The sequence below is a fragment of the Trachypithecus francoisi genome, unplaced genomic scaffold, assembly GCF_009764315.1.
Source record: "Trachypithecus francoisi isolate TF-2019V2 unplaced genomic scaffold, Tfra_2.0 Lachesis_group21, whole genome shotgun sequence".
Taxonomy (NCBI): Eukaryota; Metazoa; Chordata; class Mammalia; order Primates; family Cercopithecidae; genus Trachypithecus; species Trachypithecus francoisi.
The window spans coordinates 24,176,431-24,204,130 of NW_022681467.1; the positions used below are offsets into that span (position 1 = coordinate 24,176,431).

The following is a 27,700-nucleotide window of genomic DNA, read 5'->3' on the forward strand; positions in this document are numbered from 1 at the left end:
AGCAAACTGTTCTCATGAATGCAGGATGTTGGCAAGCTGACAACTATGTCGGCACCCAGAAGGAATGCTGAGGGCAGTCACACCCCAGGCGCAGTGTTTCTTGTGATTAGGCACATCTGAGGCCTGTTAACAATGATGTGAACCCGTGATCAATCAAGCAGCTGACCAATCATTACCTCCTTCTCCCTACTCTTTCTACCTAATAAATATGAAGGGCTATAGAAGCTCAGGCCTGCCTTTTCTCACTAGAAGCAAGGAGTTCCCTGACCCCTTCTTTAAAACAAATCCCTTTTTCTTTGTCTTCATTTCTGTGTTTGTCCTCCTTCGTTCAGTCCTGTAGTAACTGTCACAGGAGGGAATTGGTAAACACTGTGGGCTTTCAGTTGAGACCCCTAAAAGACTGTGCTCAATAGTAAGGATCACGTTGTATGAGTAAGGTTAATGTCTTGGAAATAGGGTGAAACTGAAATAAATCAGCCCTGAGAAAGCCCAAAGCTAGCAATGGCAAACTATTTTCCAAAGATGGCCACAATACTATGACTCCCATCTTACATGTGCTTCTAGAATCTTGCCATTGCATCAAGAGATGAGTCTGTATTTCTTTCTCTTGAACCTGGGTATCCCTTTGTGATTGCTCCAGTAGAGTATGGCAGGAGTAAGTAACGATGCCATGTATATCCACTGCATTCTCTTGGGATGCTTGCTCTTGAAACTCAGCCACCATGCTATGAGGAAGCCCAAGCAGCTTGTGGGAAGGAAGTGAGGCATCTAGTCCATAGCCCTTGTTGAGTTTCCAGCTGATGGCTGGTGCCAGCTGGCCAGTCATGTGAGTGACCATCTTGAAAGTGGACTCTCCAGCCTCCAGCTGAGCTGACCCAGATGATGTTGAATAGAGAGGAAAGGAATGATTCCTGCTGAATCCTACCCAAATTGCAGATTCATTAATAAAATACTATTTTTCAATTTTGGGGGTTGTTTCTTATGTAATAATAGATAGCTAACACATCAAGCCTTGACAGGATTAAGTGATCTCCTAGTATTTCATTTGCCTTTCTGGAAAAAAACCCATCCCTTTGGGGAAAGATAACATTATTCATAGCCTCTATAATTTTTCATCCATGTGTCTGAAATCTGGTAAAAATTACATGCCATGCTAAAAGTAGAGCTGATGATAAACAAGAGGAAAACAAATGACAACAAAAATACACCCAGGTGGTTCAGATATTGGAATATCAGACTGGGATTTTTTTTTTTTTTTTTTTTTTTGAGACGGAGTCTCACTCTGTCGCCCAGGCTGGAGTGCAGTGGCCAGATCTCGGCTCACTGCAAGCTCCGCCTCCTGGGTTTACGCCATTCTCCTGCCTCCGCCTCCCGAGTAGCTGGGACTACAGGCGCCCGCCACCTCGCCTGGCTAGTTTTTTGTATTTTTTTTTAGTAGAGACGAGGTTTCACCGTGTTAGCCAGGATGGTCTCCATCTCCTGACCTCGTGATCCGCCCGTCTCGGCCTCCCAAAGTGCTGGGATTACAGGCTTGAGCCACCGCGCCCGGCCCAGGCTGGGATTTTAAAAATAATTATAATCACTATGTTCAAGAAAATAGAAAGTTGGAGAATTTCACCAGAGAGTTGGAATTTATAAATAACAGTCAAAAGGAAATACAACCACTTTGGAGAGCAATTCTGTAAGATCTAAAAAGATTGAAGAAACACATGCTGATGACCCAAAATTCTGCTTCTCGATGTCCACCTTAGAGAAACTCTCAGAATCGTGCAAGGAAATATATACAAAATGTTGGCTGCAGTGCAGTTTGCAATAGCTGAAAACTGGAAACAGGCTAACTATCCCTAAGCAGAGGAATGAATAAACTGTGGCTTATTCATGCAGTGGAACATAGAAGAGCCTTCAAACGTGTGCTCATGTATCCACATGGATAAATCCCCCAACATAATGTTGATTGAGGAAAAGCATGTAATGTGAGTCATTCATGAAAAGGTTTAAAACTCTGGAAACAGTAGTATACACACATATGATTAAAAAGTACAAAATATGCAGGGAAACAAATATAGTCTGAATAATAGTTACCTTTGGGGAGGGAGGAAGAAAGGAGGATTGGGTGGGGCTTGAAGTGCATCTGTAATGTTTTATTTCTATTAAGAAAGATAAACCTGAAGTAAATATTGCAAAATATTCACATCTGTTTAATCTTGTGATAGTGTACATGGTTGTCTGTACTCATTTGTATGCTGGAAATATTTCATAATTTTTAAAAAAAGCATGCCAAAATGTTTTTTTAAAGAAAAAAAAATGCTAACATTTTTACTAGCACGTTTTTTGATGGCAGCAATTCCAATCCAAGACTCTGGCTTCCTGCTTTTCTTCCCTAGTTCCTTCCTTGAGCATTTACTGTTTGTGTACTATGCTCTAGGCATTAGGCTGGCGCTGGGGATACAGAGATTTTCAAACTTGTTCTCTAACGGTTGTTAAGGGGGACAGTGATGAAGGAACCAGCTTGTTCCAGTACATAAGCTGCTCAATGGAGTAGTGCTGTGGGCCCAGCCAGGATCAGGCCGAATCACCGTCCAGCTTCCTGAGAGGCTCAGAGCCCACAGGTCTTTGATATTTCTAGTGAGCATTTTAGTGGGAGTTGTTGCAGATAATGTCAGGGCTCACCCAAATTTTCAGTATGCTCTGAAAGACTTGCACTTGCTGGTGCCCTCATCTCTGTTACCAGAAGCTTCCCTTCCATCTTGGACCCCTCATTCACACCCCTTGAAGCCATTTTACCCATGAATGACGCTGGGAGCTGGTCTACAAATGCCCCGGATCCTTTGCCCTTAGCGGGGGATAAGTCTGAGGCACACTGCCTCCCAGAATCCTCACAGTGATAACCATGCACTTTCCCTTCCTTGTCTCAAGTCCTCACCCCCTCCCCAATAAAATACTTGCACTTGAATCTTCATCATGGAGTCTGCTTCTGGGGAGTACAGACTAAGAAGGCAAGATGAAAAGGACCTGCCAAGGAAGTCTCAAATTCAAGGAGAGGTTTCCGTGGGGTGGAGCCATGGGTCCTGGCTAACTTACAACATCAGCAGGATGGCTGGGATGATCAGGCCTGGATTGGCGAGGAAAGCAAAGATCTTGCCCAGGAAGGTTGGGAAATCATTTTCAATGGTCTCTTGGAGGACATCATACATTCTGTTTTTCCCACTGGAAAAAGGAGAGGACACATTATAACATGCTGCCAAGTGCCTGTGGCACTCACAACTGTATCCATGCCCCCTCAACCAGGTCCAGGACTGCTGCTTGCCACTGCTTTCCTGGAAGAATCAGAGCTCTGCTCCAAATGAACTGCAAGTAAAAAATTCCCCTTGAGGGGCTGCCATTCTGGCTAGGGTGACAGCTGGGTCGGCACATGGCTCACCAGCTTTCTATCCTAAGTAACTTACAACCTCTCAGTCTTCACTGGTCTTTTGTGTCTGACACCTTCCTCAGCCAGAAAAAAATGGTTTGTTTTCTCATATATTCTAACTGGAGAAATTGCTTGTGTTTTAGCTACCACACCAACATGGAGCTTCCTTTGGGCCTGGAAACAGTTCTGCAGAAGCTGATGTGCTGGACAACCTGAGTGTCTCTCAGAAATACCTAGAATTAACCTACAGATTTTAAGTCTAGGAGATATTGGATCACCTAGGACAGGCTCCTGGACAGTTTGCAACTGTAATTTTTATTTTCTTCAAATACCTAAGAACCATTATGCAGATTTACTTCTACAAATGCTGGCTGAGAGCCTCCTGGATGCTACTGGCTCTTGGTTGGTAATTTTGGTGCCAAGAGGTGGAATATGGAGTTTGAAATTCCTGGTTTAAATCCTTCCTCCCCCATTTATCACTTGTGAGACACGTGGACAATTATTCTCTCTCTCTCTCTCTGTTTTTTTTTTTTTTGAGATGGAGTCTCACTCTGTCACCCAGGCTGGAGTGCAGTGGCGCAATTTCAGCTCACTGCAACCTCCACCCGCGGGTTCAAGCAATTCTCCTGCCTCAGCCTCTCAAGTAACTGGGATTACAGGTGAGCGCCACCACGTCCACCTAGTTTTTTGAACTTTTAGTAGAGATGGTGTTTCACCATGTTGGCCAGGCTGGCCTCGAACTTCTGACCTCAAATGATCTGCCCTCGGCCTCCCAAAATGCTGGGATTACAGGAGTGAACCACTGTGCCTGGCCTGACAATTATTCTCTTTTTGCTTGTATTCATATCATGCCCTGGTTCTCCCCACGAAAACTGTGCTGTCTGATGTGGCTATTAAAAATAAAAATTAACATGAAGTAAAATTTAAAATTCAATTTCAAGTGCTCAGTAGTCATATGATTAGTAGCTGCTCTGTTAGAAATGCAGATATGTAATGTTTTCATTATAGTACGTTCTATTGGATGTCCAATATCTGCAGAAGTTCAATACCTTTGGGCAAGATATTGAAAACTTCTCTGCCCCAGTTTCCTCATCTGTATAATGTAATACAATAATACTGTAGTATATATGGTATTTGAAGTATAAGAATTGTATTTATCTCAGAAGATTGTTTAGAGGATATAGATGAGAATTGATACAAAACATTGAGTATGGTGCTGTTAAGTTATAAGTGCCCTTTGACATTTTGCAGCTAAACATTTTCTGTGTAAAGTATAGATGAGGAGTTGACCAACAATGGCTCCTGGACAAATTCAGCTTGTTACCTGTTTTCTTTTTTCTTTCTCTTTCTTTTCCTTCCCTTCCCCTTCCCCTTCCCCTTCCCCTTCCTTCCCTTCCCTTTCTTTCTTTTTTCTCTCTTTCTTTCTTTCTCTCTTTTCTCTCTTTCTTTCTTACAGAGTCTCTCTCTGTTGCCCAGGCTGGAGTGCAGTGGTGCAATCTCGGCTCACTGCAACCTCTGCCTCCGGGTTTCAAGCAATTCTCCTGTCTCAGCCACCGGAGTTTACACACAATGCCTGATGGATTACAGGCAGGCACCACTACACCTGGCTAATTTTTGTATTTTTAGTAGAGATGGGGTTTCACCATGTTGGCCAGGCTGGTCTCGAACTCTTGACCTCAGGTGATCCACCTGCTTCGGCCTCTCAAAATGCTGGGATTACAGGTGTGAGCCACTGCACCTGATCTGTCACCTGTTTTCATATGGTCTATGAGCTAAGAATCATTTTTACATTTTTAAGTGGTTGAAAACAAATCAAAACAGGAATACTATTTTGTGACATGTAAAAGTGGATGTATAAAATTAAAATTTTAGTGTCTGTAAATAAAGTTGTATTGGAACACAGCTATGCTCATTCATTTTTTGTGCTATAATGAAAGGGAAGAGCAGTTGTGTCAGAGACCATTTATGGCCATCTCATTGCTTACAGTAGTTGCCCACCACACCACAAATTGCAATGAGGCAGTTATAGCATGATGGCACTTCAAGTGCCAGGCACATGACTGTATCACAGTGTTTAATTTATTATTATTATTATTTTTATTTCCAGTGCATACCCATCATGTAAAAATGAGAAAAGTTAAGTTTACATGTTAGGCTTTTATGTGACAGTTGAGTGTAGATTATTTTGTCATTGAATTAGATGGTGTATCAGATTCCAGTGCCTGCTGTTTGTCACACGGGTGACTTAAATTTAATAACTTACAGTTCTGGAGGCCAGAAGTCTGAAAGGGTTTCACTGGGTTGAAACCAACCTGGGGCAGGCATAGGATAACAGTTATAAACATTCCGATACCAAAAAGTAGAAAATGGAAGAAAGAAAGAATCAGCAATCTCAAGCAATTTTGAAATCCAGTCAGCCAAGCTCCATTAGGGTTTATTTATTTATGTATTTTTTGAGACAGAATTTTGCTCTGTTGCCCAGTCTGGAGTACAGTGTCGTGATTTTGGCTCACCACGACCTCTGCCTCCAGGGTTCAAGTGATTCTCCTGTCTCAGCCTCACAAGTAGCTGGAATTATAGGTACCTGCCACCATGCCTGGCTAATTTTTGTATTTTTAGTAGAGATGGGGTTTCTTCATGTTCAAAACCAACAGCATAGAATCTTTAAATCTTTGCCTGCTTCTGTGGTCACATCACCTGTTTTTCTGCAGTCAAATCTCCCTCTCCCTCTTTTTTTTTTTTTTTTTTTTTTTTTGGTTGTTGTTGTTGAGATGGAGTCTTGCCCTGTTGCCCAGTCTGGAGTATAGTGGCATCATCTCAGCTCACTGCAACCTCCAACTCCCGGGTTCAAGCGATTCTCCTGCCTCATCCTCCCTAGTAGCTGGGATTACAGGCATGCACCACCACACCTGACTAATTTTTTGTATCTTTAGTAGAGGTGGGGTTTCACTGTGTTGGCCAGGCTGGTCTTGAACTCCTGACCTTGTGATCTGCCTGCCTCGGCCTCCCAAAGTGCTGGGATTACAGGCATGAGCCATGGCGCCCAGCCTCCCTCCTTCTTATAAGAACACTTGTGACTTAGGGCCCACCTGACTAATCCATGATGATATCCCCATCTCAAGATTCTAGAAACTAGAAAACGAGTTATTTATTCTCAAAAATAAAATGGTGGGACAGGCGTAGGATAAAAGTTGTAAGGCCGGGCGCGGTGGCTCAAGCCTGTAATCCCAGCACTTTGGGAGGCCGAGATGGGCGGATCACGAGGTCAGGAGATCGAGACCATCCTGGCTAACCGGTGAAACCCCGTCTCTACTAAAAAATACAAAAAACTAGCCGGGCGAGGTAGCGGGCGCCTGTAGTCCCAGCTACACGGGAGGCTGAGGGAGGAGAATGGCGGGAACCCGGGAGGCGGAGCTTGCAGTGAGCTGAGATCCGGCCACTGCACTCCAGCCTGGGCGACAGAGCGAGACTCCGTCTCAGAAAAAAAAAAAAAAAAAAAAAAAAAAAAGTTGTAAACACTCCATTACCAAAGGAGCAAATGGAGGAAGAAAGGAATCACCAGTTCCAAGCAATTTTGAAATCCAATCAGCCAAGCTCTATTAAGTTTTAAAGTCCTGAAAATAATCCTCTGGGCTCCAGACTCTGCCCTGCTGTGCCACAGCTTTGCCCTCTGGGTTCACAGTTCTGCTCATGGAAGAATCCTTCTTCTTCTTGAAGGATAGCACATGTTTCAGCTGAGTAAATTTTATCAGTCTGTTTCTTGCCACAGAATTCTGGGAGGCCAGTGGTCTGCCTTTATTTTGTCTTCCTTCTGCTTCTTTCAGTCCAAGTTGGCAGTGTTTCTGCTGATATAATATTCTCAAAAACCTTGTGAGTTTTTCATGTATGTCATGAGAATTTACTCTGTTAAACAAGAGAGGCCCACATGATCTTTTCTGGATAATCCTATTTCTTTTTTTCTTTTTTTTTGAGACAGAGTCTTGCTCTGTCGCCCAGGCTGGAGTGCAGTGGCGTGATCTCAGCTCACTGCAGGCTCCACCTCTCGGGTTCACTCCATTCTCCTGCCTCAGCCTCCCGAGTAGCTGGGACTACAGGTGCCTGCCACCGTGCCTGGCTAATTTTTTGTATTTTTAGTAGAGACGGAGTTTCAACATGTTACCAGGATGGTCTTGATCTCCTGACCTCGTGATCCACCCGCCTCAGCCTCCCAAAGTGCTGGGATTACAGGCTTGAGCCAGCATGCCCAGCCGGATAATCCTATTTCTATTCCTGACTTCTGATGTGATGGTTGAGGGGATCCATTAGTCACATGATTAGTCAGAGTTTTCTGTGTGAATGATATTCAGATCTTTTGATCCTTCAGAAACACTAGTAAAAGGTTGTCCAAATTCACTCTTGGCTTTCTTTTTACAGCACATTCTCATAACAGTGAATCTAGTTTTAGCATATTTTGCAATCTAGATAAGGCTGAGAATTTCCAGAATCACCAAATCCTGATACTTCCTTGTTTATCAGTTACTTACTCAATGTACCTCTTTCCTTGCACATTTTCTATAAACAGCATGAAGAAACCAGGCTGTACCTTCAATACTTTGCTTGGGAATCTCTTCAGCTAAATACCCAAGTTCTTTTCTCTTCTCTTCTCTTCTCTTTTCTCTTTTGAAGCAGAGCCTTGCTATGTTGCCCAGGCTGGAGTGCAGTGGTGCAATCATGGCTTATTGTAACTTCCAACTCCTGGGCTCAAGCAATCCTCCCACCTCAGCCTCCCAAGTCACTGGGACTACAGACACGTACCACCATAGGTGGCTAGCCAAGTTCTTTCTTATAAGTTCAGCTTTCCATACAACTGTAGGAGATGGTTCTTATCATAGTATAGTCGTCCTTCCTGACCTCCTACCCAGTGACAGATGGGAAACTGAGAAAAGGGGTGCTGGCATTTGCACCCAGGGCCCAGCCCTCCAAACCTTGCTTAGGAAGAAGCCAGCAGAGGCTTCTTCCATGCAGTTTTCCCTTCAGCCTGGCATCTCAGGCCGCCTGCAGTTCAGCACATTCCTTCTGTTCTAGACTTGATCCCCTCCTTCTGTGTGAACCCTGTTTTCCAGATCACACCCTGCTGGAACACTCCTGCTAACATCCCTGGGGTCCAACTATCACAGGCCTTTATCTAGGTAAGTCACTTATGAACTGAGAAGGACCAGATCAGCATTTCTCAAAGTGTGTTTGTGGGGGACATGAGTGACTTTATTTTACATGCTAATCTGCCTTGTAACTTCTAACTAACCCCGAGTCTGGGAGTGCCTCCCACATGTCTAGCAGATGTATAACTCTTTATGTAGGAACCCTTGTTCACTGTAAGTTTCCTCCAAAACAACCCTTGGTGCTGCTGCAGAAATCATAAGCTGTGATGTTCAGAGCCACCTACGCATTCCTTCCAGAGCACACATACTTTCCTCAAGATATAAGCCCTGGGCCTGGGAGATTGAGGTGTGGAGATCTACTTGTCTTGCGGCTGCTTGCGACCATGCTTCTGTCTGTAAGTTACCCCTAATAAATCACTCAAAGCTGACAAACTGCATTTGTCTCCTTCCTCCTTTGGATTCTAGGCTCTTTGGGCATTTAGGGGCTGTTTTGCATATACAACCCTTTTACGGAACCGTGTTTCTCCTCATTGGTAGGCAGGGTTGGGACTAGAGTGAGGCAGGAAAGGCCCTGAGTGCACAATTTAAGGAAGTAATGCCTTCAGGGTTGCTCATGTGCAGTGTAGGGCATCATTCACCTGCCTCACCCTATTTCCAGCCCTGGATGAGTGATCCATGCAGAAAGGGTTCTGTGGTCAGTAAGGATGGAGACACTAGCTTACAGGTGTTACCTCATTGCATCTTTCTTCAGAGCCTTTAACAAAGGAGTGTGCATCAAGCATTTCTAAGTGAGATAATGGCAGACAGAAGGGGTAGTATGTCCCAAACTGCTTTAACTACAGAACCTCTCTTTATGGAGTCAGCAGAGGGCTTTGTTTTCAGAAGGTCATTCATTTGGAAAGAGAACAGTAGATACACATTATTTCTTGATCTACCTCCTTACATAACTATTTGTCCTTTTATACAATATCCAGTCTCCTAACTAGCTTGACTTATATCTTGAACCCTCAGGCCAATGCTCTAGAAAGCAGAGAGCTCAGTTGAAGTTGGTCAAGAGTCCACTGCAGCTGCTTCACATTTAAATGGCACGTGTAAGTGTATGGTAATTCATCCTCAGAATATCTACTGTTACTTATCCTGTGGTAAAGTAATCCCAGGTAGTAAGTTATCCATGTGTTAAAAGGGTAGAACTGTGCTGTCGAATATGGTAGCCATTAGCCATGTGTGGTTGTTTTAATTGAAATTAAAATAAGAATGGAATCTTGTTATGCAGCAACATGGATGGAACAGGAAGTAATTATGTTAAGTGAAATAAGCCAGGCCGGGCGCGATGGCTCAAGCTTGTAATCCCAGCACTTTGGGAGGCTGAGGCGGGTGGATCACGAGGTCAGAAGATCAAGACCATCCTGGCTAACATGGTGAAACCCCGTCTCTACTAAAAATACAAAAAACTAGCCGGGCGTGGTGGCGGGCGCCTGTAGTCCCAGCTACTCGGAGGCTGAGGCGGGAGAATGGCGTGAACCCGGGAGGTGGAGCTTGCAGTGAGCTGAGATCGCACCACTGCACTCCAGCCTGGGTGACACAGCGAGACTCCGTCTCAAAAAAAAAAAGAAAAAAAAAAAAAAAAAGAAACCAGGCACAGAAAGACAAATATTGCATGTTCTTACTCACATGTGGGAGCTAAAAATGTGGATCTCATGGAGGCAGAGAGTAGAATGAGGTGACCAGAGGCTGGGAAGGATAGAGAGGAGCAGAGATGAAGTACGGTTGGTTAACTGGTACAAATATACAGTTAGAGAGAGGGAAGAAGTCCCAGTGTTCCATAGCACAGCAGGAGATGACAGTTTACAATAATTTATTGTATAATTTCAAAGTTCCCAACACAAAGAAAAGATAAATGTTTAGGCCAGGCACTGTGGCTCATGCCTGTAATCCTAGCACTTTGGGAGGCTGAGGCAAGTGGATTGTTTGAGGCCAGGAGTTTGAGACCAGTCTGGGCCACATGGTGAAACCCCGTCTCTACCAAAAATACAAAAATTAGTTGGGCATCATGGTGTGTGCCTGTAGTCCCAGCTACTTGGGAGGCTGAGGCACAAGAATCACTTGAACCTGAGAGGCGGAGGTTGCGGTAAGCTGAGATCGCACCACTGCACTCCAGCCTGGGGCGACAGAGCGAGACTCGGTTAAAAAAAAATTTTAAAAAAGATAATGTTTGATGTGACGGATATCCCAGTTACCCTGATTTGATCATTATACATTGTATACACGTATCCAAATATCACATGTACCCCCAAAATATCTACCACTATCAATTAAAAATTAATTAATAAATTAGAAAAATAAATACATGAGAAATTCATTTTCTTAGTTCCTTATTTCAATCATTCAACAGCCACAGGTGGCTGGTGGCTACTGTAATGAACAGCACAGGCCAGGCGTGGTGGCTCCCGCCTGTAATCCCAGCACTTTGGGAGGCCGAGGCAGGTAGATCACGAGGTCAGGAGATCGAGACCATTCTGGTTAAGACGGTGAAACCCCATCTCTACTAAAATACAAAAAAATTAGCCAGGCATGGTGGCGGGCGCCTGTAGTCCCAGCTACTCGGAGCCTGAGGCAGGAGAATGCCGTGAACCTGGGAGGCGGGGCTTGCAGTGAGCTGAGATCGCGCCACTGCACTCCAGCCTGGGTGACAGAGTGAGACTCCGTCTCAAAAAAAAGGAAATGAATAGCACAGACACAGAGCAGAACATTTCCATCCTGGCAGAAAACGCTGTTGCATAACATCGATGATTCACTCAAAGCTCCATGGCCTTTTACAAGCTAGCATGAAACCAGAACTGGAATTCTGGGCCAAGGCCCTCTGAGCAGACTGCCTCGGGAGGAGAGGTGCTCTTGGGCAACTGAGACTCTGCACCTGAACGGCCCGCAGTCAAAGGAGGGTGGGAGGGACATGATGGTGTAGGCCACTGGCAGGAGGCTGAGGAAGAGCACCAGCAGCAGGAGGCCCATGTAGAAATTGTTGGATCGGGAGGCTTTGAACACGCGTTCATGGGGTACGTTGCTGCTCATCACTGCCCAGCACTGGAAGTACATGGAGGTCAGCAGGCGCAGCACGTTAATGCCCACCAGGCCTGGAGCATAGAAGGAGCCCATCCTGGAAGGGCAGAAACCGAACACCTGGTTGGCCGGACAGCAGGGAAGGCAAGGGAAAGGTGATAGAAGGAAATGCGACGGATGGGTTAGGGGCATGAGGCTGAGCTGCTTTCCTGGCAAGTCCCCAGGTAAGGGGCCTCCCATTTAACCAGAATATTGATCATCAAGCCAGAACCATGTAGTCCTCAGGAGAGGGAGGCACTCCGAGCATTCCTGGCTTAAGTTCTGGCCAGGATTTTACCACTGCCTCGCCCCCAGGCATCTAGCAAATTGTACTGTCTCCTGCCTGTTTCTCCTTGGTTTCCATAAAACAGCATTGCTTCTCAGAAGAGTATTTGAAGTCCTTCAATTAAGAGAATTGGACAGTGGCTTGCAGCAAGCCCTTGGCACCTTGAAAGTCTTTACCTAAAGTTACGTACCTCCTCAAACTCGCTTTTCAGAGGAGGGAGTTCCATAGTTCATTTACCTTCCACCTTCTCTTCCTTCTTTTCTCCCTCTCTCCTTCTTTGTTTTCCTTTCCTCGTCTCTTCTTTACTCCTTCCTTTTCCCTTTCCTTTGTCTTCTTTCCTTCCTCCCTTTTTCTTCCCTCTTCTCCTTCCTCCTGCCTTCCTTTTCCTTTTCTCCCCTACCCCCCTGTCTCTCCCTTTCTCTCTACTTCTATGGTAGCATATGGGTGGGCCAGAAACTGTCCTGCTTCTCATCTAGTCCTGCTCTCGATTTTTCATGTGAAAGAGGGGAGTTCAGAGAGGCAAGATGACTTATCCAGCCTCTTCCAACTAGTTAAGTTACAAAGTCTTGGACTCCAGTTTTTTGACTCCTTGGATGAGGTGATCACCAGATGAAATGGGTAACTCACCAGATCATTCCTTGGTTGAAGATTAAACCCAGCACATTTCCACTAATATCAAACTCAGCATATGAAGGCTAGAGAGGGAGGGAGGGACAGAGAGAGAGAGAGAGAGAAAAAAAAAAAAAGCATGTTGGATGAATTCAGCCAAACCCTACTACAAACCAACTGGCCAAGCCAAGGCCATTCCATCCCAAAGAGCTTGCTCGGGTAACTAGAGAAAAACCTTAGATTTAGGACTCTGTTTCTTTAATACATTTTCAACTTTTTTTGTTTTTGTTTTTTTTTTTTTGAGACGGAGTCTTGCTCTGTGCCCAGGCTGGAGTGCAGTGGCCGGATCTCAGCTCACTGCAAGCTCCGCCTCCCGGGTTTACGCCATTCTCCTGCCTCAGCCTCCCGAGTAGCTGGGACTACAGGCGCCCACCACCTCGTTTGCCTAGTTTTTTGTATTTTTTAGTAGAGATGGGGTTTCACCGTGTTAGCTAGGATGGTCTCGATCTCCTGACTTCGTGATCCGCCCGTCTCGGCCTCCCAAAGTGCTGGGATTACAGGCTTGAGCCACTGCACCCAGCCTTGTTTTCAACTTTTAACGAAAAAATTTTACATTCTCAAAGCTGAAACTTTTAAAATGCCTGTTTCAGCTAAAAAAAAAAAAGTGAGAGTTTCTATCTTTCAGGACTTGCAGGCTGACAGTATGCTCTTGGGAAGACCCTTGCCTCTAAGAGAACATTTTATCAATGTTTTAATCAGAAACATACCTTGAAATTATAATCAAGGAGAAATCTAATAAATAATGAAATGCAAATAATTAAATGAGGAATCAAAAGAAAAGAAAGCTTAAAAACAAACAAAAACCAAATCATCCTTCCAACTCTTCTTTCTCCTTCTCTTCTTCCTCCAGTCTGAGAGCAGTTCGTGGAAAGGAAAGTGCCCAGCTTGGTTCATATTTTCAGCCTGACTGATTTTCAGTTTTCGTGATTTGTCCAATATTTGAAAGAACATAAAATCTGTGAGCACTGAGGATATGGGGGTCCTCATGAAGCATGTTAAAGCCCACATCCCAATGTGTCTTCCAGAAATGGAGATAAAGGGAAATGAGAACACAAGAAGGAGAGATGGGAAGTTAGGAAAGAGACAAAGGAAGGGCCAGCATGCATGGATGGAAGGACGAAACATGCATACGCTAAATCCATGGGGTTGAAGTCTTGGATATTTATTTATTGAGATGGAGTCTCACTCTGTCACCCAGGCTGGAGTGCAGTGGCACGATCTCGGCTCACTGCAACCCCTGCCTCCTGGTTCAAGCGATTACAGGGTTTCACCATGCTGGCCAGGCTGGTCTCGAATTCCTGACCTCAAGTGATCTACCTGCCTCAGCCTCCCAAAGTGCTGGGACTACAGGTGTGAGCCACCACACCCGGACCCAAAATTTAAATTTTAATATTTTAAAATATTAAAAAAACACTTATCTGCTGGGTTTTATGTCCTGCTTAGACAAATCGTGCTCGCTTCAAGATTCTAAGTTTGTACATGCTTTCTTTTAGAAACTTATATTTTCATTTTTTTGATATTTAAGACTTTGATTCATCTACAATTAATCTAGGTGAGATGAATGAGGGATATAGTCTCCCACGTTTTTATATAATTTATATATATTTTAATATAATCCTTTCCCTCCAGTGCGTTTGAAAGTCTCCCTTTATGATAAACTAAAGGCCTATATAGATAGTATCTATTTCTGGACTTTCTATTCTGTTCCATTGACATGTTGGTCTATTTTCTAGTACCAGTTTTGGTTATTATAGCTTTATCATATGTTTTAGTATTATGGTAAGTCTAGTTCCTTTTATTCTTCTTCTTTTTTTTTTCTTTATATATATTTTGAGACAGGGCCTCACTCTGTTGCCCAGGCTGGAATGCAGTGGTGTGATCAAGGGATCAAGGGATCCTCCTGCCTTAGCCTCCAGAGTAGCTGGGACTACAGGCATGCACCACCACACCTAGCTAATTTTTTTATTTTTTGTAGAGATGGGTCTTGCTAAATTGCCCAGGCTGGTCTTGAACTCCTGGACTCAAGCAGTTCTCCTGCTCTGGCCTCCAAAAGTGCTAGGATTACAGGTGTGAGCCACCATACCTGGCCTTATTCTTCTTTTTAAATATTTTTTCTGGATATTCTCACATGCTTATTTTTCAAATTAACTTTAGTATTATTTGGAAATCGTGGTGATCTTACAAACATTTAAGAACAATGACCTCTTAGTAATATTGTATATTTCTATCAAAGATGTCATCCTCTTTGAGCACAAAGTTCTTTCATCTTTGTTCACAGACAAGATTATGAAGCTTTCCTGGCTGCTGAGGAGCTCAGCAGTCTTGTTTATAACTGAGACTGATGACTGAAAGAAAAAAAAATGTGATAGAAACCTGTACTGGGGCCCTTACCTGGGCCAGGCCAGGATGAGGGCTACACAGGTCAACATCCTATGGAGCCTCTCACCAGGAGCTCAGGTAAGAGGTAGGTAACTTACATGCACACCAGTGACTGCAGGCTGGGCCAGTGAGGTGTCGTGGAAGCGACACGTACAGCACAGGTGTCTGAGCCAGAGATTCTGCCAGAGCATAGAAGGCCACTACTGAGAGGAAATGACACACATTTACCAGGTAGGTGGGGAAGAGGGCTATAAGGGAATACGAGTCAAAGGACGTTTCTCAAAGCATCATCCAGAAGACAGGACCAGTGGTTATTGCGTTCTTGGTGTGTTCCAGGACTTCCCAAAATATTCGCCTCCACTGTCAGATTTCAGCCTCCCTAGTGAGAGTTGAGGCTGCTCAGGTGCAATTCCCTATCAACCATTGGCTCAGTACTGGAGCATGTGGTCCATTTTCCCCTAGACCAGATGCCTCCATTTCCTAGAATAGAAGGTCACATTGTTCATTACATTGGGAAAAAGCAGTTTCCCCTGTGAAGGCAAATAAGACCCTTAAAGGCAATACAAATTAAACACTTTACTACTCCACAGAGCAGAGACTGGCATTAAGCCTCCAAAGAAATGAAATGCCTAAGAATGCATCTCGCTATAAGTATCAAAGAGGATGGTTGAAATTCCTTTGAGCAGAATGTCCATGAAGTGGTGACCTACAAATCCAGCCTCCAAGTCCCAGCACCAGCAGTAGTTCATGAACCGCACAAAACAAGCCCGTAGGAAGTCCCCCAGCAGGATGGTGATGTACGTTACCAGCATGTCGGACACCGTCAGCCTCATGAATTCCTGCAGAGGAACATAGGAAGAGGGGGTGGTTGGAGACCTTGCCCACTTCTTCCACCCTCCCTGAGAGTTGGTTGAGAGTCTCATAAACTCTCTCCCACCCACCTGACTTTGTCTCTGTGACCCTCTGATTCTTTGTGTGTGAAGAGAGGTGACCCCTGGCTCTGGAAAATGCTTAATTTAGGTCCCCGCTTGACAGATTACCAATTGTATGGCTTTGGAATAATCTCTGAACCTCTTGAAGCTGATATTGATATCAATCTCAATCTGATACTGATACCAACAAATTACTAAATTGGGAAACTTAGTAATTATGTATGTAAATTGCCTGTTAAGTTGGCTATGTCCAATGCATCGTAGTCAGCATCACTAGAACCCGAAGGCCTTGCTTCCCCACTCATTCTGAAGTGCCAGCTGCCCCCACTAAGACTAAATGTGACCATCAGTCACTGGGGACAATGCCTAGCTTTTTTCACCTCCTGCTGGTCGGATTTCTCTCTGTCTCTCTCTCTTTTTTTTTTTTTTTTTTTGATATATAGAGAAAAAAAACAGGTTTTGCACAGAGGCACATAAAAGAAGGACCAAAAACTGAAGGACAAAGCTTTCTCTGCATTTATATTATAGACATAATTTACTATTTTTCTGGAAAAATTGAAAATATCTACCAGACAACATCACAACCTTTGAGACACCAAACAGATTTGGAGTTCCTGGGGGGCACAGGATCTGCTTTGGTAATTTTATTTCTTCCAAGATGATTATAAAATGTTTGCTGGATGAACAGCTGGTAAGTTTTCGGGTTTATTCTGCAAATTGAAACATCAAGGAGGGAATAACAAAGAACCAAGAACGGGTCACCTTTTCAGAGAGAGTATAACTACTCACAATGCCCACAGCTGTCTCCCAGCAAGAACCCCGGGGCACATCTGCAGGGTGCAGGGGTGGTCGGGGGACACTCTCATTCCAACCAGAAGAGTTATAATAGTTAAACAGAGTCCAGTGAGTGATGTTCTTTATTGTCTCTTCATTAGCAAGCTAGAACAGAAGATGGAGGTGTGGGGTAGGAAGGAGCCAGGGATGGTCCAACTGTTTCTGTAAGAACAATGAAAGCAAGCAAATGCCACAACCCTACCATCTAGCTTCTGCTCTACCCCTGGACAGAGTCCTTCCAGAAATTCCCTCCTCAGGCTTTCAATATGTACAGGAGAGGCTGTAGTCTTTGGGTCTTTCCCATGAAGGTATCTTCTACTGTGAGTCACCATCTGTCTGTCCATCCATCCATTTGTCCATCCATCCATCCATTCATCCATCCATCCATCCATCCAAGCATTCATCCATCCATTCATGTATTTATCTAGTCATTCATTATTCTCTTGAAAATAATTTATTCAGGGTTTCTTCTGTGCATATAAAGTAGTGGTGATACAGGAGTGACCAAGAGAGATGGAGCTTTGCTCAGAAAGGTTAGAGTCTAGTAAATGATGGAGATGAACAGGCAATTACAGAATAGAGCGATACGAGCTGTGGGAAATTATCTCTGGGAGAAGGAGCATCCACATCACACAATGGGGGCCACAAAAGACTTCCTGGAGGTGGTGACATCTGGGCCAAAACCTCAAGGAGGATTAGCCAACTAATAAAACATGAGGAGAGGGGTGGAGAGAGAGGCAAGAGAGAATTTTGCCCTGTGGCAGAAATGTGAGGCTCAGGAGAGTAGAGCAGTCTCCTGGGAAGGAGGGAAGCCAGAGATGAGCCGGGAGGGGAGGTTAGGGCCAGATTCAGTCACCTCCATGCTTAGAATAATTTTCTGTTAGCATCAGGAAAAAGTTCCTACAGCTCAATAATAAGGAGGGAAGAGGTGGAGAAGAGGGGCATCAGCATAATCAGGCCCTCCCTTGCTCTATTTTTTTCACTCTTCTGCTCCACTCCATTGTTCAGCCATCATCTAGTTCCCTGTTGACCCAGCTGTTCCCTCTGCCTTTTCCAATGTCTGCTAAGGTTCCCAGGATAGGATCTGGAGCTTCTCCTGTGCGCTGCCATGCTGCCCTGGGCTTACCCCTACTGATGCACATCCCACAGAGTGCTGTAATGAAGTCTGTCTCCTGGCCCAGAGTGTGAACACACTTGGGACAGGACTGTGTCTTCCTGTCTGCTCTACCCCAGGGCCTGCCATTGTGGGTGCTCCATAATTGTGTGGTGAGCATTGATGAATGGTTAAGTCATGACATAGCACCTTAGAGGACAATTACTTGGCTGTTAATCATTTATGGCAGCTCTGAAACAGTGTGGAAAAGGCTAAAGATAAAATATTAAGGTATCAAATGACATGTATATGGTGTGAAAAAAGACAACCAGAGAAGAAGACAGTAAAAAACAATAGGAAAAGGTTAACAATGGTCATCTTTGGGTCATAGATTCTGAGGAGTTATTTTTTTTAATTTTATTTTTCTGAATTTACATTTATTTAATTAATATGAATTATATATAATGAAATTATTATATTAAAAAAGAAAACACTATGGGCACCAGGAATTGCAGTGGGGTGGAGGGCGTTGTGGTTTTTACCTTGAGGTGGACATCATCCATCAGGGCCAGGAGAAACGTGTAGAGGTTCCCCAGGAAGAGTGCAAAGATGCGTCCCAGCTGCCACTTCAGTCCAGTGCGTGGGTGGTAATTCTCTAGGAGAGCGATGGTTTCAAACAGAGGGGGACAAAACATTCCAAGCAGGGACATCACGATCTCTACCTGAGGAATCAGGAAAGCCTAGGTTGTGTCATCAACATTATACTTTTTTGGCCACCATCCCTGCACTCCCATGGCCATCGATCTCCACTTCTCTGCTGCCCTCTCCGCTGCCCCTGGAGATGCCCTGGGGTCTATACAGCTTGCGGTGTGACCCTGGCAAAGGCATCAACATGCCCTGAGCAGTCGGCCTGTGCTTGCATATCATAATTGCTGTGTGACCAGATGCTATCATGGGTGTTGTTATCAGTATTGATGAAAATAACACTTTCTGACCAGGCTCGGTGGCTCACGCCTGTAATCCCAGCACTTTGGGAGACTGAGGCAGGTAGATCACGAGGTCAAGAGATTGAGAGCATCCTGGCTAACATGGTAAAACCCCATCTCTACTAAAAATACAAAACTTAGCCAGGCATGGTGGCAGGTGCCTGTAGTCCCAGCTACTCGGAAGGCTGAGGCTTAAGAATCCCTTGAACCTGGGAAGTGGAGGTTGCAGGGAGCTGAGATCGTGCCACTGCACTCCAGCCTGGGTGATAGAGTGAGACTCTGTCTCAAAATAAGCAAACAAACAAACAAACAAACCAAAATAGAGAGAGTGTGCATTTGGAGTCAGCTCTCTGGGTTTAAGCTCCAGCTCTAACACTTGCTATCTTTGTAACTTAGGAAAAGTTACATCACTTCTCTGTCCTTCTTGTTTCTTCATGGGTAAAATTGTGATGACAGTTCTTGTGGTGAGAATCAGAAGAGATAATATATGTAAATCTACTATCCCAGAGCATGGTAAGCATCAAGCACTCAATTTTGGCTCCAGTTTTGGGAGAATACCGACTCGTATGACTGAATCTGACCACAATAGGACATCTCTCTGCAATTAAAACTGCTCACCCAGCTGGGCACGGTGGCTCACGCCTGTAATCCCAGCACTTTGGGAGGCCAAGGCAGGTGGATCATGAGGTCAGGAGATAGCCAGGAGATCCTGGCTAACATGGTGCAACCCCATCTGTAGTAAAAATACAAAAAATTAGCTGGGCGTGGTGGCACGCACCTGTAATCCCAGCTACTCAGGAGGCTGAGGCAGGAGGATTGCTTGAGGCGGGAGGATTGCAGGAGGCGGAGACTACAGTGAGGTGAGATCGTGCCTCTGCACTCCAGCCTGGGTGACAGAGCAAGACTCCATCTCAAAAAAACAAAAACAAAAACAAAAACAAAAAACAAACAAAAAATAACTACTCACCCAGTGGAAAGTAAATCCCTGAACTGTTGACCAAATTGCAAGTTGGTCAGCTCTTCTCGGCTGGTCCTGACTCTCCCACTCTCTCTTACACCAACCCTTGGCTTGGTTTCTCATCATCTCCATACCTGTCCATATAGTTCTTACCTGGAGAGCCATCACTGCCCCATATCTACCACTGCCCTTCGTTATATGTTTGTGTAATGCTTAGCCTAATTCCCTTCTCTGCCACAAAATTCCACTACCTCTTCAGCTCTCATGGACAATTCCATCTGTAACCTAAAACATCTTATTTGATCATGGTATTCCTGCCTACTGTTGTTTGCGCTTTGGTTTATTTTTGTCAAGCCTGCATCCTAAGGAAACTGCAATCCTCTTAAGGGTAGAATTCATCTTGGGCATCTTTTGAGTCCTTCTCACAGCTCAGTGACCCAGTGAGGCTTTGTGGAAGGGACGTTTTTCCCTTCTTACTCTATTCCTCAGTTCTCCCATCCTACAGAGGGGCCCCCAAAGTCCCTGTCTTTCCATATCTTAAACCCATTCTGACCATGTCAGGAGCTACACTGGGGCCTCTAATCCACTGTTGGGAGTGCCTGAGTTGATGTCCAGCTGCACTGATCCAGAGTGGGTTAGAGGTAAGTTTAGGCAATCAGGAATGAGGCCCCAGAGAGAGACTCAGAGCCAGACAGGTATTGGGTCCTAATCCTGACTCCGTTGCTAGTAAGTGTGCGTCTTAAATTTTCTGGTCCTCAGATATTTATGCAAAAACTAGGACTAAGGATGCCTATCCTGCCATGGTGCTACGAGGCATAAATAATGCATTTAGAGGTCTATTGTAGGTATTCAGTTAATAGTTTTCTTCTGTGTCTTTCCTCCATCTCTCATTTATTAAGCACTTACTATGTGTGAGTCACTGTGCCAAATTCTAAAGATGCAACAAAGAATAAAAGTCATACACACTCTGCCCACAAGGACTTAAAGTAGATGTAGACAATTCCATAATGAGTTAATCATTACATAATCATTACAAAGGTAAAAATGCTGCAAAGGGTAAGTACATTAAGTATATAATAGAAATAAGGATATAACATTTAAACTCATACCTGAAATTATTCAAGAGAGATGAGAGTGTGTGAGAGAAAGCATCTCAGCAGAACAGAAGCCAATGTTGCTGCAGTTTAGTGAAGATGGGAAGAGTGACTAAAGGTACAATTGGTGGCTAGGTGTGGTGGGTCATGCCTGTAATCCCAGCACTTTGGGACGCTGAGGCAGGTGGATCACCTGGGGTCAGGAGTTTGAGACCAGCCTGGCCAACATGGCAAAACCTCGTCTCTACTAAAAATATAAAAATTAGTCAGGTATGGTGGTGCATGCCTGTAGTCCCAGCTACTTGGGAGGCTGAGGCAAGAGAATCACTTGAACTCAGGAGGTGGAGGTTGCAGTGAACTGAAATCGTGTCACTGCATTCCAGCCTGGATGACAGAGCGCAACTTCATCTCAAATAATAATAGTAAAGAAAAATAAAGGTACAACTGGGAAGGTAAGTCAGGGAAAGCCATCTAGGACTTTATCCTAAGAGAAAATGATGGTTTTCATGGTGAATGCATCTTCATACTAAAAATAATAACTTGGAGTTCTAATGATAGCCACAACATGATTTTTGAATCTCCCTGAATTCTCATGTAAAACTGGATGAAGCAATTAAATAATAAAATAAAAATCACATAGACATCAAAGTTAGATGTCCCAATGAATCCTTAAATACAAGTGGTTACAATACAATACAAATTACCAACAGCCACAAGTTCTTACAGAGTTCATGTTTGGATGAGAGAAGGCCAAGAGAAACAGTGGGATATACAGTGAATTTGAGAACAGGAGGATGTCAAAATGGCTAATAGGTACTCGGTGAAAAGCATAGTGGAACAATCTGAGAACAGCAGCTGAAACTGTGAGAAACTGCTCAGTCCAATAATAGGTGAGTGCAACGTCATTCTTGGTTAATCTGGAGATGAGCTAAAACAGCCTGAGCCTCTTGAACTTTTGAAATTGATCAGTCAAGCTCCCTAACAGGACAGGGCACAACATGAAGGAGACTATTCTGAGAACAGAATTGAAATTAAGCAGACAGGGGGAATATAGAGAAAGGAATGGGAAGGTCTAGATAAAAAGTAGAAAAGGGATGAGAAGCAGGAGCTCTCAGAAAGCAAGCCACCATATATTTTGAAGACTTCACAAAAACAGTGGAAGAGAGAGCTCTGTTAAATTAGGAAAGTTATCCTGAACCATGCCTCACTAAAACTTCAGCAAAACTAATTTTATATGAAAATGAACAACAGAAAATTTTTTTTCTAGGTCAAATCCCATACAAAGTTATTACAAGGAAAAGAGAACAAGAAGTAGGTTAAACTCCTTTCAGATAATGAAAACGCACCAAAAAGTAAGTTATACAAAACAGTTAAAAAAATTATAATCAGTAGGCCGGGCGCGGTGGCTCAAGCCTGTAATCCCAGCACTTTGGGAGGCCGAGACGGGCGGATCACGAGGTCAGGAGATCGAGACCATCCTGGCTAACAAGGTGAAACCCCGTCTCTACTAAAAAAATACAAAAAAAAAAAAAAACTAGCCGGGCGAGGTGGCGGGCGCCTGTAGTCCCAGCTACTCGGAGACTGAGGCAGGAGAATGGCGTGAACCCGGGAGGCGGAGCTTGCAGTGAGCCGAGATCCGGCCACTGCACTCCAGCCTGGGTGGCAGAGCGAGACTCCGTCTCAAAAAAAGAAAAAAAAAAATTATAATCAGTATTCAAAAACAGAAAACTGAAAGATATTAAGAAAATACAGGTCACAAAACAATATAAATAAAAATTAGAAAAACCCAGAATACTGGTAACAGAATACTGCAAAAAAAAAAATTAAGGGAAAACTATATTAAAATTGAAGAATACCTAAGAGAATCACAATTAAAAACATAATGATAATTACAAGAAAAAGATAAAAAGGGGGAGAATTTTAAAAGTAAAAAATATATGAAGAAAGAAATTAATAGGATTTGAGAGAAAATGAGATGTATTGAAGAGAGACAAAGAAGATTCAACAGAGGTATAATAGGAGGTCCTGAAGAAGAAAACCCAAACATGGGAACAGAACAAATTAAAACAACTGTAATTCAATAAATCTTCCCTTAAATGAAAAACAAGATTTGAATCTGCCTAACATTTAAAAAAACTTTGGGGTCCAGTATGGTGGCTCACACCTGTAATCTCAGCACTTTGGGAGGTGAGGTGGGCAGATCATTTGAGGTCAGGAGATCGAGACCAGCCGGGCCAATAGGGTGAAACCCCATCTCTACTAAAAATAGAAAAATTAGCCAGGCATGGTGGCATGCACCTGTAATCCCAGCTACTCAGGAGGCTGAGGCAAGAGAATTGTTTGAACCCAGGAGGTGGAGGTTGCAGTGAGCCAAGATCACGCCACTGTGCCTGGGCGACAGAGTGAGACTTCATCTCAAAAAAAAAAAAAAGAGAGAGAACACATTGTGTGTCCGAGAATATCAAACCAGAAGGACCAACACCAAGACGTATTCTTTTTTTTTTTTTTTGAGACGGAGTCTCGTTCTGTCGCCCAGGCTGGAGTGCAGTGGCCCGATCTCAGCTCACTGCAAGCTCCTCCTCCTGGGTTTACGCCATTCTCCTGCCTCAGCCTCCCGAGTAGCTGGGACTACAAGCGCCTGCCACCTCGCCTGGCTAGTTTTTTGTATTTTTTTTTTAGTAGAGACGGGGTTTCACCGTGTTAGCCAGGATGGTCTTGATCTCCTGACCTCGTGATCCGCCCGTCTCGGCCTCCCAAAGTGCTGGGATTACAGGCTTGAGCCACTGCGACCAAGACCTGTTCTTAAGTAAAGTTAATGGACTTTAAAGAAAAAGGAAAATAAATCTTGGCATGTAGGTAAAAGGAGCACGTCTATCATTTTGCCTTATTTTCTTGTATACCAGGTAACCTTTAACTTCTTTCTGGTCACTGACCTTTAATAATTATTTATGGAGTTCTTTGAGGCCTAGATATGTACATGCTGAATTAGAGGGGCTCTAAGCTTAGTTCTGCCAGGTGCCTAGTACACTACCATCTACAACGCTTCAAACCAAAGTCAAGGGCTGAGAGCCCCAGATACAAGTCTGCTCAGTGGAAGGTCTGAGGCCATAGGCTCTGGGGACAGCACCTTTTCCTTCTCTTTTCCACTTCCAGCCTAAACAGGAAGCTGCCCCCTCAGTAGTTACTGGAGGTTCGAGGAGGGTCAGATGAGGTTCACCCATACCTTGAATGCCTTAACTCCTGGGAGAGAGGTGGTGAGGTCAACTTAGGGAGATTTTCCCCTCCTCCTAATATGGAAAAGTCCTGGTTTGGAAACTTTGTCTCTTTGGACTTTATGGACTGAATCGTGTCTCCTCCTCCCCCTCCCACAAATTTGTATCTTGAAGCCGTAACTCTCAATGTGACTATTTGGAGATGGGACCTTTAAGGAGGTAATTAAGGTTAAGTGAGGTCACAAGGGTGGGACCTAATCCAGTAAGACTGGTGTTCTTCTAAGAAGAGGAAAAGACACCAGACATCTCTCTCTGTCTCCGTGCACACGCACAGAAGAAAGGTCACAGAAGGACACCGGGAGAAGACAGCCCCTGCAAGCCTCAGGAGAAAGCAAATCTGCCAACTCCTTGATCTCGGACTTCCGGCCTCCAGAACGGTGAGCAAATACATTTCTGTTGTTTAAGCTACTCAGTCTGTGGTTCTTTGTTGTGGCAGCCTATATGTTTTTCGTTCCATACTCTCAACACTTTACTTCCAGGACACTTCTGACACCAAATGTGTCAGACACATTTGACACTTCTGACACCACATTTTTTCCCATACCAACCAATTTTCTGATACCAGCTGGGTAGCGTAAAATTCAATTCAATTAGGACACTAACCAGAGTGAGCACAGACTCCACAGGTGAAGGGCTCAATCCCACAAGGCTGCCCCCACTTTGGATGCCAATCACAAGTATTAGGTCGCCAGATTACTGGCAACTTCTGTCTGATTTGGCTATAAAGCAGAGATTCTCACATCCCCTTTCTTGGGTTTGGTCATTTGCTAGAGTGAGCAAATCATTCAGGAAAACAATTTAATTACTAGATTATCTGTCTATCTCAAAGGATATAACTCAGGAATGGCCAGGTGGAAGCGATCCGTAGGATAAGGTATGGGCAAGGTGCTTGGAGCTTCCAGACCCTCTGGGCTTGCCACACTCCACGTGTTCAGCAACCCATAAGCTCTTCAAACACTGCCCTTTGGGTTTTTATGGAGGCATCATTATGTAGTCATGATTGATTAAATCACTGGCCATTGGTGATCAACTTGACCTCAGCCCCTCTCTCCTCCTTGGAGGTGAGGGGATATGGCTGAAAGTTCCAATTTTCTTTTTTTTTTTTTTTGAGACAGAGTCTCGCTCTGTTGCCCAGGCTGGAGTGCAGTGGCGTGATCTCAGCTTACTGCAAGCTCTGCCTCCCGGGTTCATGCCATTCTCCTGCCTCAGCCTCCCGAGTAGCTGGGACTACAGGCCTCCGCCACCTCGCCCGGCTAGTTTTTTGTATTTTTTTTTTTTAGTAGAGATGGGGTTTCACCGTGTTAGCCAGGATGGTCTCGATCTCCTGACCTCGTGATCCGCCCGTCTCGGCCTCCCAAAGTGCTGGGATTACAGGCATGAGCCACCGTGCCCGGCCGAAAGTTCCAATTTTCTAATCACTGGTTCCCCTGGCAGCCAACCCACATGCAGAGGTTATCCAGGAGCTTCCAGCCACCAGTCATCTTACTGGCATACACAAAAACACTGATCACTCTAGAGATTCCAAGTGTTTTAGGGGCTGTGTGCCAGAAACTGGGAGCAGACCAATATATAATAAGAAATATATAATGATATCACAGTCCTAGCAAACTGATACATCATAATTTGTGATCCTAATGTCTCAAAATGGAGTCAGTCATGTCAAAAAGCATTAAGCCCATAGTGAAGTTGTTCCACCCCCTCTCAAAGTGATAAGCATGTATATAATGGACTGAGGTGATAAGTGAACACCTGCTGCTGCCTAGTATTTCCTGAAATGAACTGATAGAGAATGAAAGGTTGGCTGAGATAAAGAGAACAGACCCATCTGGGAGGATCATAAAAGCAGCCAGGACCTGACCTTGTTCAAAAAGCCTTTGGAGGCTCTGCCCATGAGAACTCTGGAACCTTCTCCCGATTTTGGCAGTGAGTGCTGGAAGCTCTGCAAGAGAGAAACAGCAATGCCTGCTTCTGCTGGCCAGTGCCTGAATGACTTCTGGATCCACTCGGCTCATCTGTTGATGTGTTGGTCTCTGGAGCCATCATTGTGGTTTGTTACCTCCCTTTTATTACTGCCTGTGTGTTGAATATTAGTCGAGTGACTGATGGGGTATGAAGGCCTCGAAATAAATTGGGAATTCGAGAACTGCTAATTGGCCATTGTGAAACTTCCCACCTTAGGACAGAGTCACCACATCAAGGCTGCAGGAACCTAATTAACCCAACACAGGTTAAGACACTGGCCCTAGTGGGATGGAACTAGAGCACAGGAACAAGTGTTTGAAAAGTCAGCATTTGCCTTCAGAGCATAAGAGACTTGGCACTGATACTCCCCTTATATTTCTGGTCACAGGCTTTCACTTAAAATTGGTCTTGGGGGTCTCTCACTGTATTTTCAGATCCTCAGTGTTTTCAAGGTATGCTTTTTCTTTAAACCAGCATTTTTAGTGCTTTTAATTGGTTACTTGATCCAAATAACCTAGGCCACCCTTAGCAGAAAGCACCGGCCCCATTCTTTTATTTTAAACCTTTCTGTGTCCCGATGTTTTAGATAGTTAATTATAAATAGCACATAGCTTTAACAGTTTTTGATCTAATTATTATTGTCTTCAAACTGTAGCATCAAATCCATTTACATCTATTAGAATCACTGATATATTTAGATTTAAATCTGATTTTGTGCTTTATATTTGTCCTCTCATCAATTCCATATTTCCTTTTTTATATCCTTTCTTGCTTTGTTGGGAGGAGATAGGCTGTCTTCTTTTTTAAAAATAGCAGTTTGAATGCAAGATAAACTCTTTCTTAATTTATCTAGCTTATGATTCTGTGGGGCAGCATTTTTTTTTTTTAACTGGACTTAACTGGGTGTTCTTTTGTTGGCCTTACCTGCTGATAGCTGATGGCTCCATTCAAATATCTGCTGGTTTACTGGCTACTGTCCAGGGTGGGGAGATAGGCCATGTGTCTCATCATTCAGGAGGCTAGCCAGAGATTATTCACATGATGAAGGTGTGAGGGTTTCCAAAAGCAATAAAAGAGCAAGTCTCACTACACAAGCACTTTTCAAATCTCTGCACGTTTCATGGTTGCTATTGTTGCATTGGCTAAACCAACTCACATGACCAAGCTAAGGTGGATTCAAAAGATGGGGGACACAGATGCTACCTCTTCATGAATGTGCAAAGGAAAGCAAAGAGATGCGCATAAAATGACAGGAAGAATTTGTAGCCATTTTCACAAATGATCACAGATGTCAAATTCCTAAAAGAGGTTTATGGATTCTATGTTATCGCAATAAAACCTTAATGCGTTTTATTGTGGAGCTTGATGAGAAAACTCACTCTATCAGATATTAAGACATAGTGTAAATGCATAGTATATCAGTTTCTTATTTGTGCAGGAATAGACAAATAGGAATAGAAAAGAGAGCCCAGAATCACACCAATGCATTAATAAGCACTTGATTTATGACGTAAGGAACTGCAAAGCTGTGAGGAAAGGATCACCTCGTTAGTAATTGGTGTTGCACAGTTGGCTATCCAGTTGCTAATCCA

General features: G+C 44.0%; 1 protein-coding gene across 1 annotated transcript in view; it reads right to left on the reverse strand.

The window, feature by feature from the left end:
* TMC2 (transmembrane channel like 2) overlaps window positions 1–27,700 on the reverse strand; it is a 112,946-nt gene that overhangs the window by 15,209 nt on the left and 70,037 nt on the right. The window contains exons 12-17 of the mRNA XM_033185890.1: window positions 18,379–18,558; window positions 16,699–16,848; window positions 15,688–15,816; window positions 12,557–12,624; window positions 11,462–11,701; window positions 3,082–3,207 (exon numbers count right to left, since the gene is read on the reverse strand). Coding sequence (XP_033041781.1) covers window positions 3,082–3,207; window positions 11,462–11,701; window positions 12,557–12,624; window positions 15,688–15,816; window positions 16,699–16,848; window positions 18,379–18,558 — 893 coding nt within the window. The remainder of the gene's footprint in view (window positions 1–3,081; window positions 3,208–11,461; window positions 11,702–12,556; window positions 12,625–15,687; window positions 15,817–16,698; window positions 16,849–18,378; window positions 18,559–27,700) is intronic.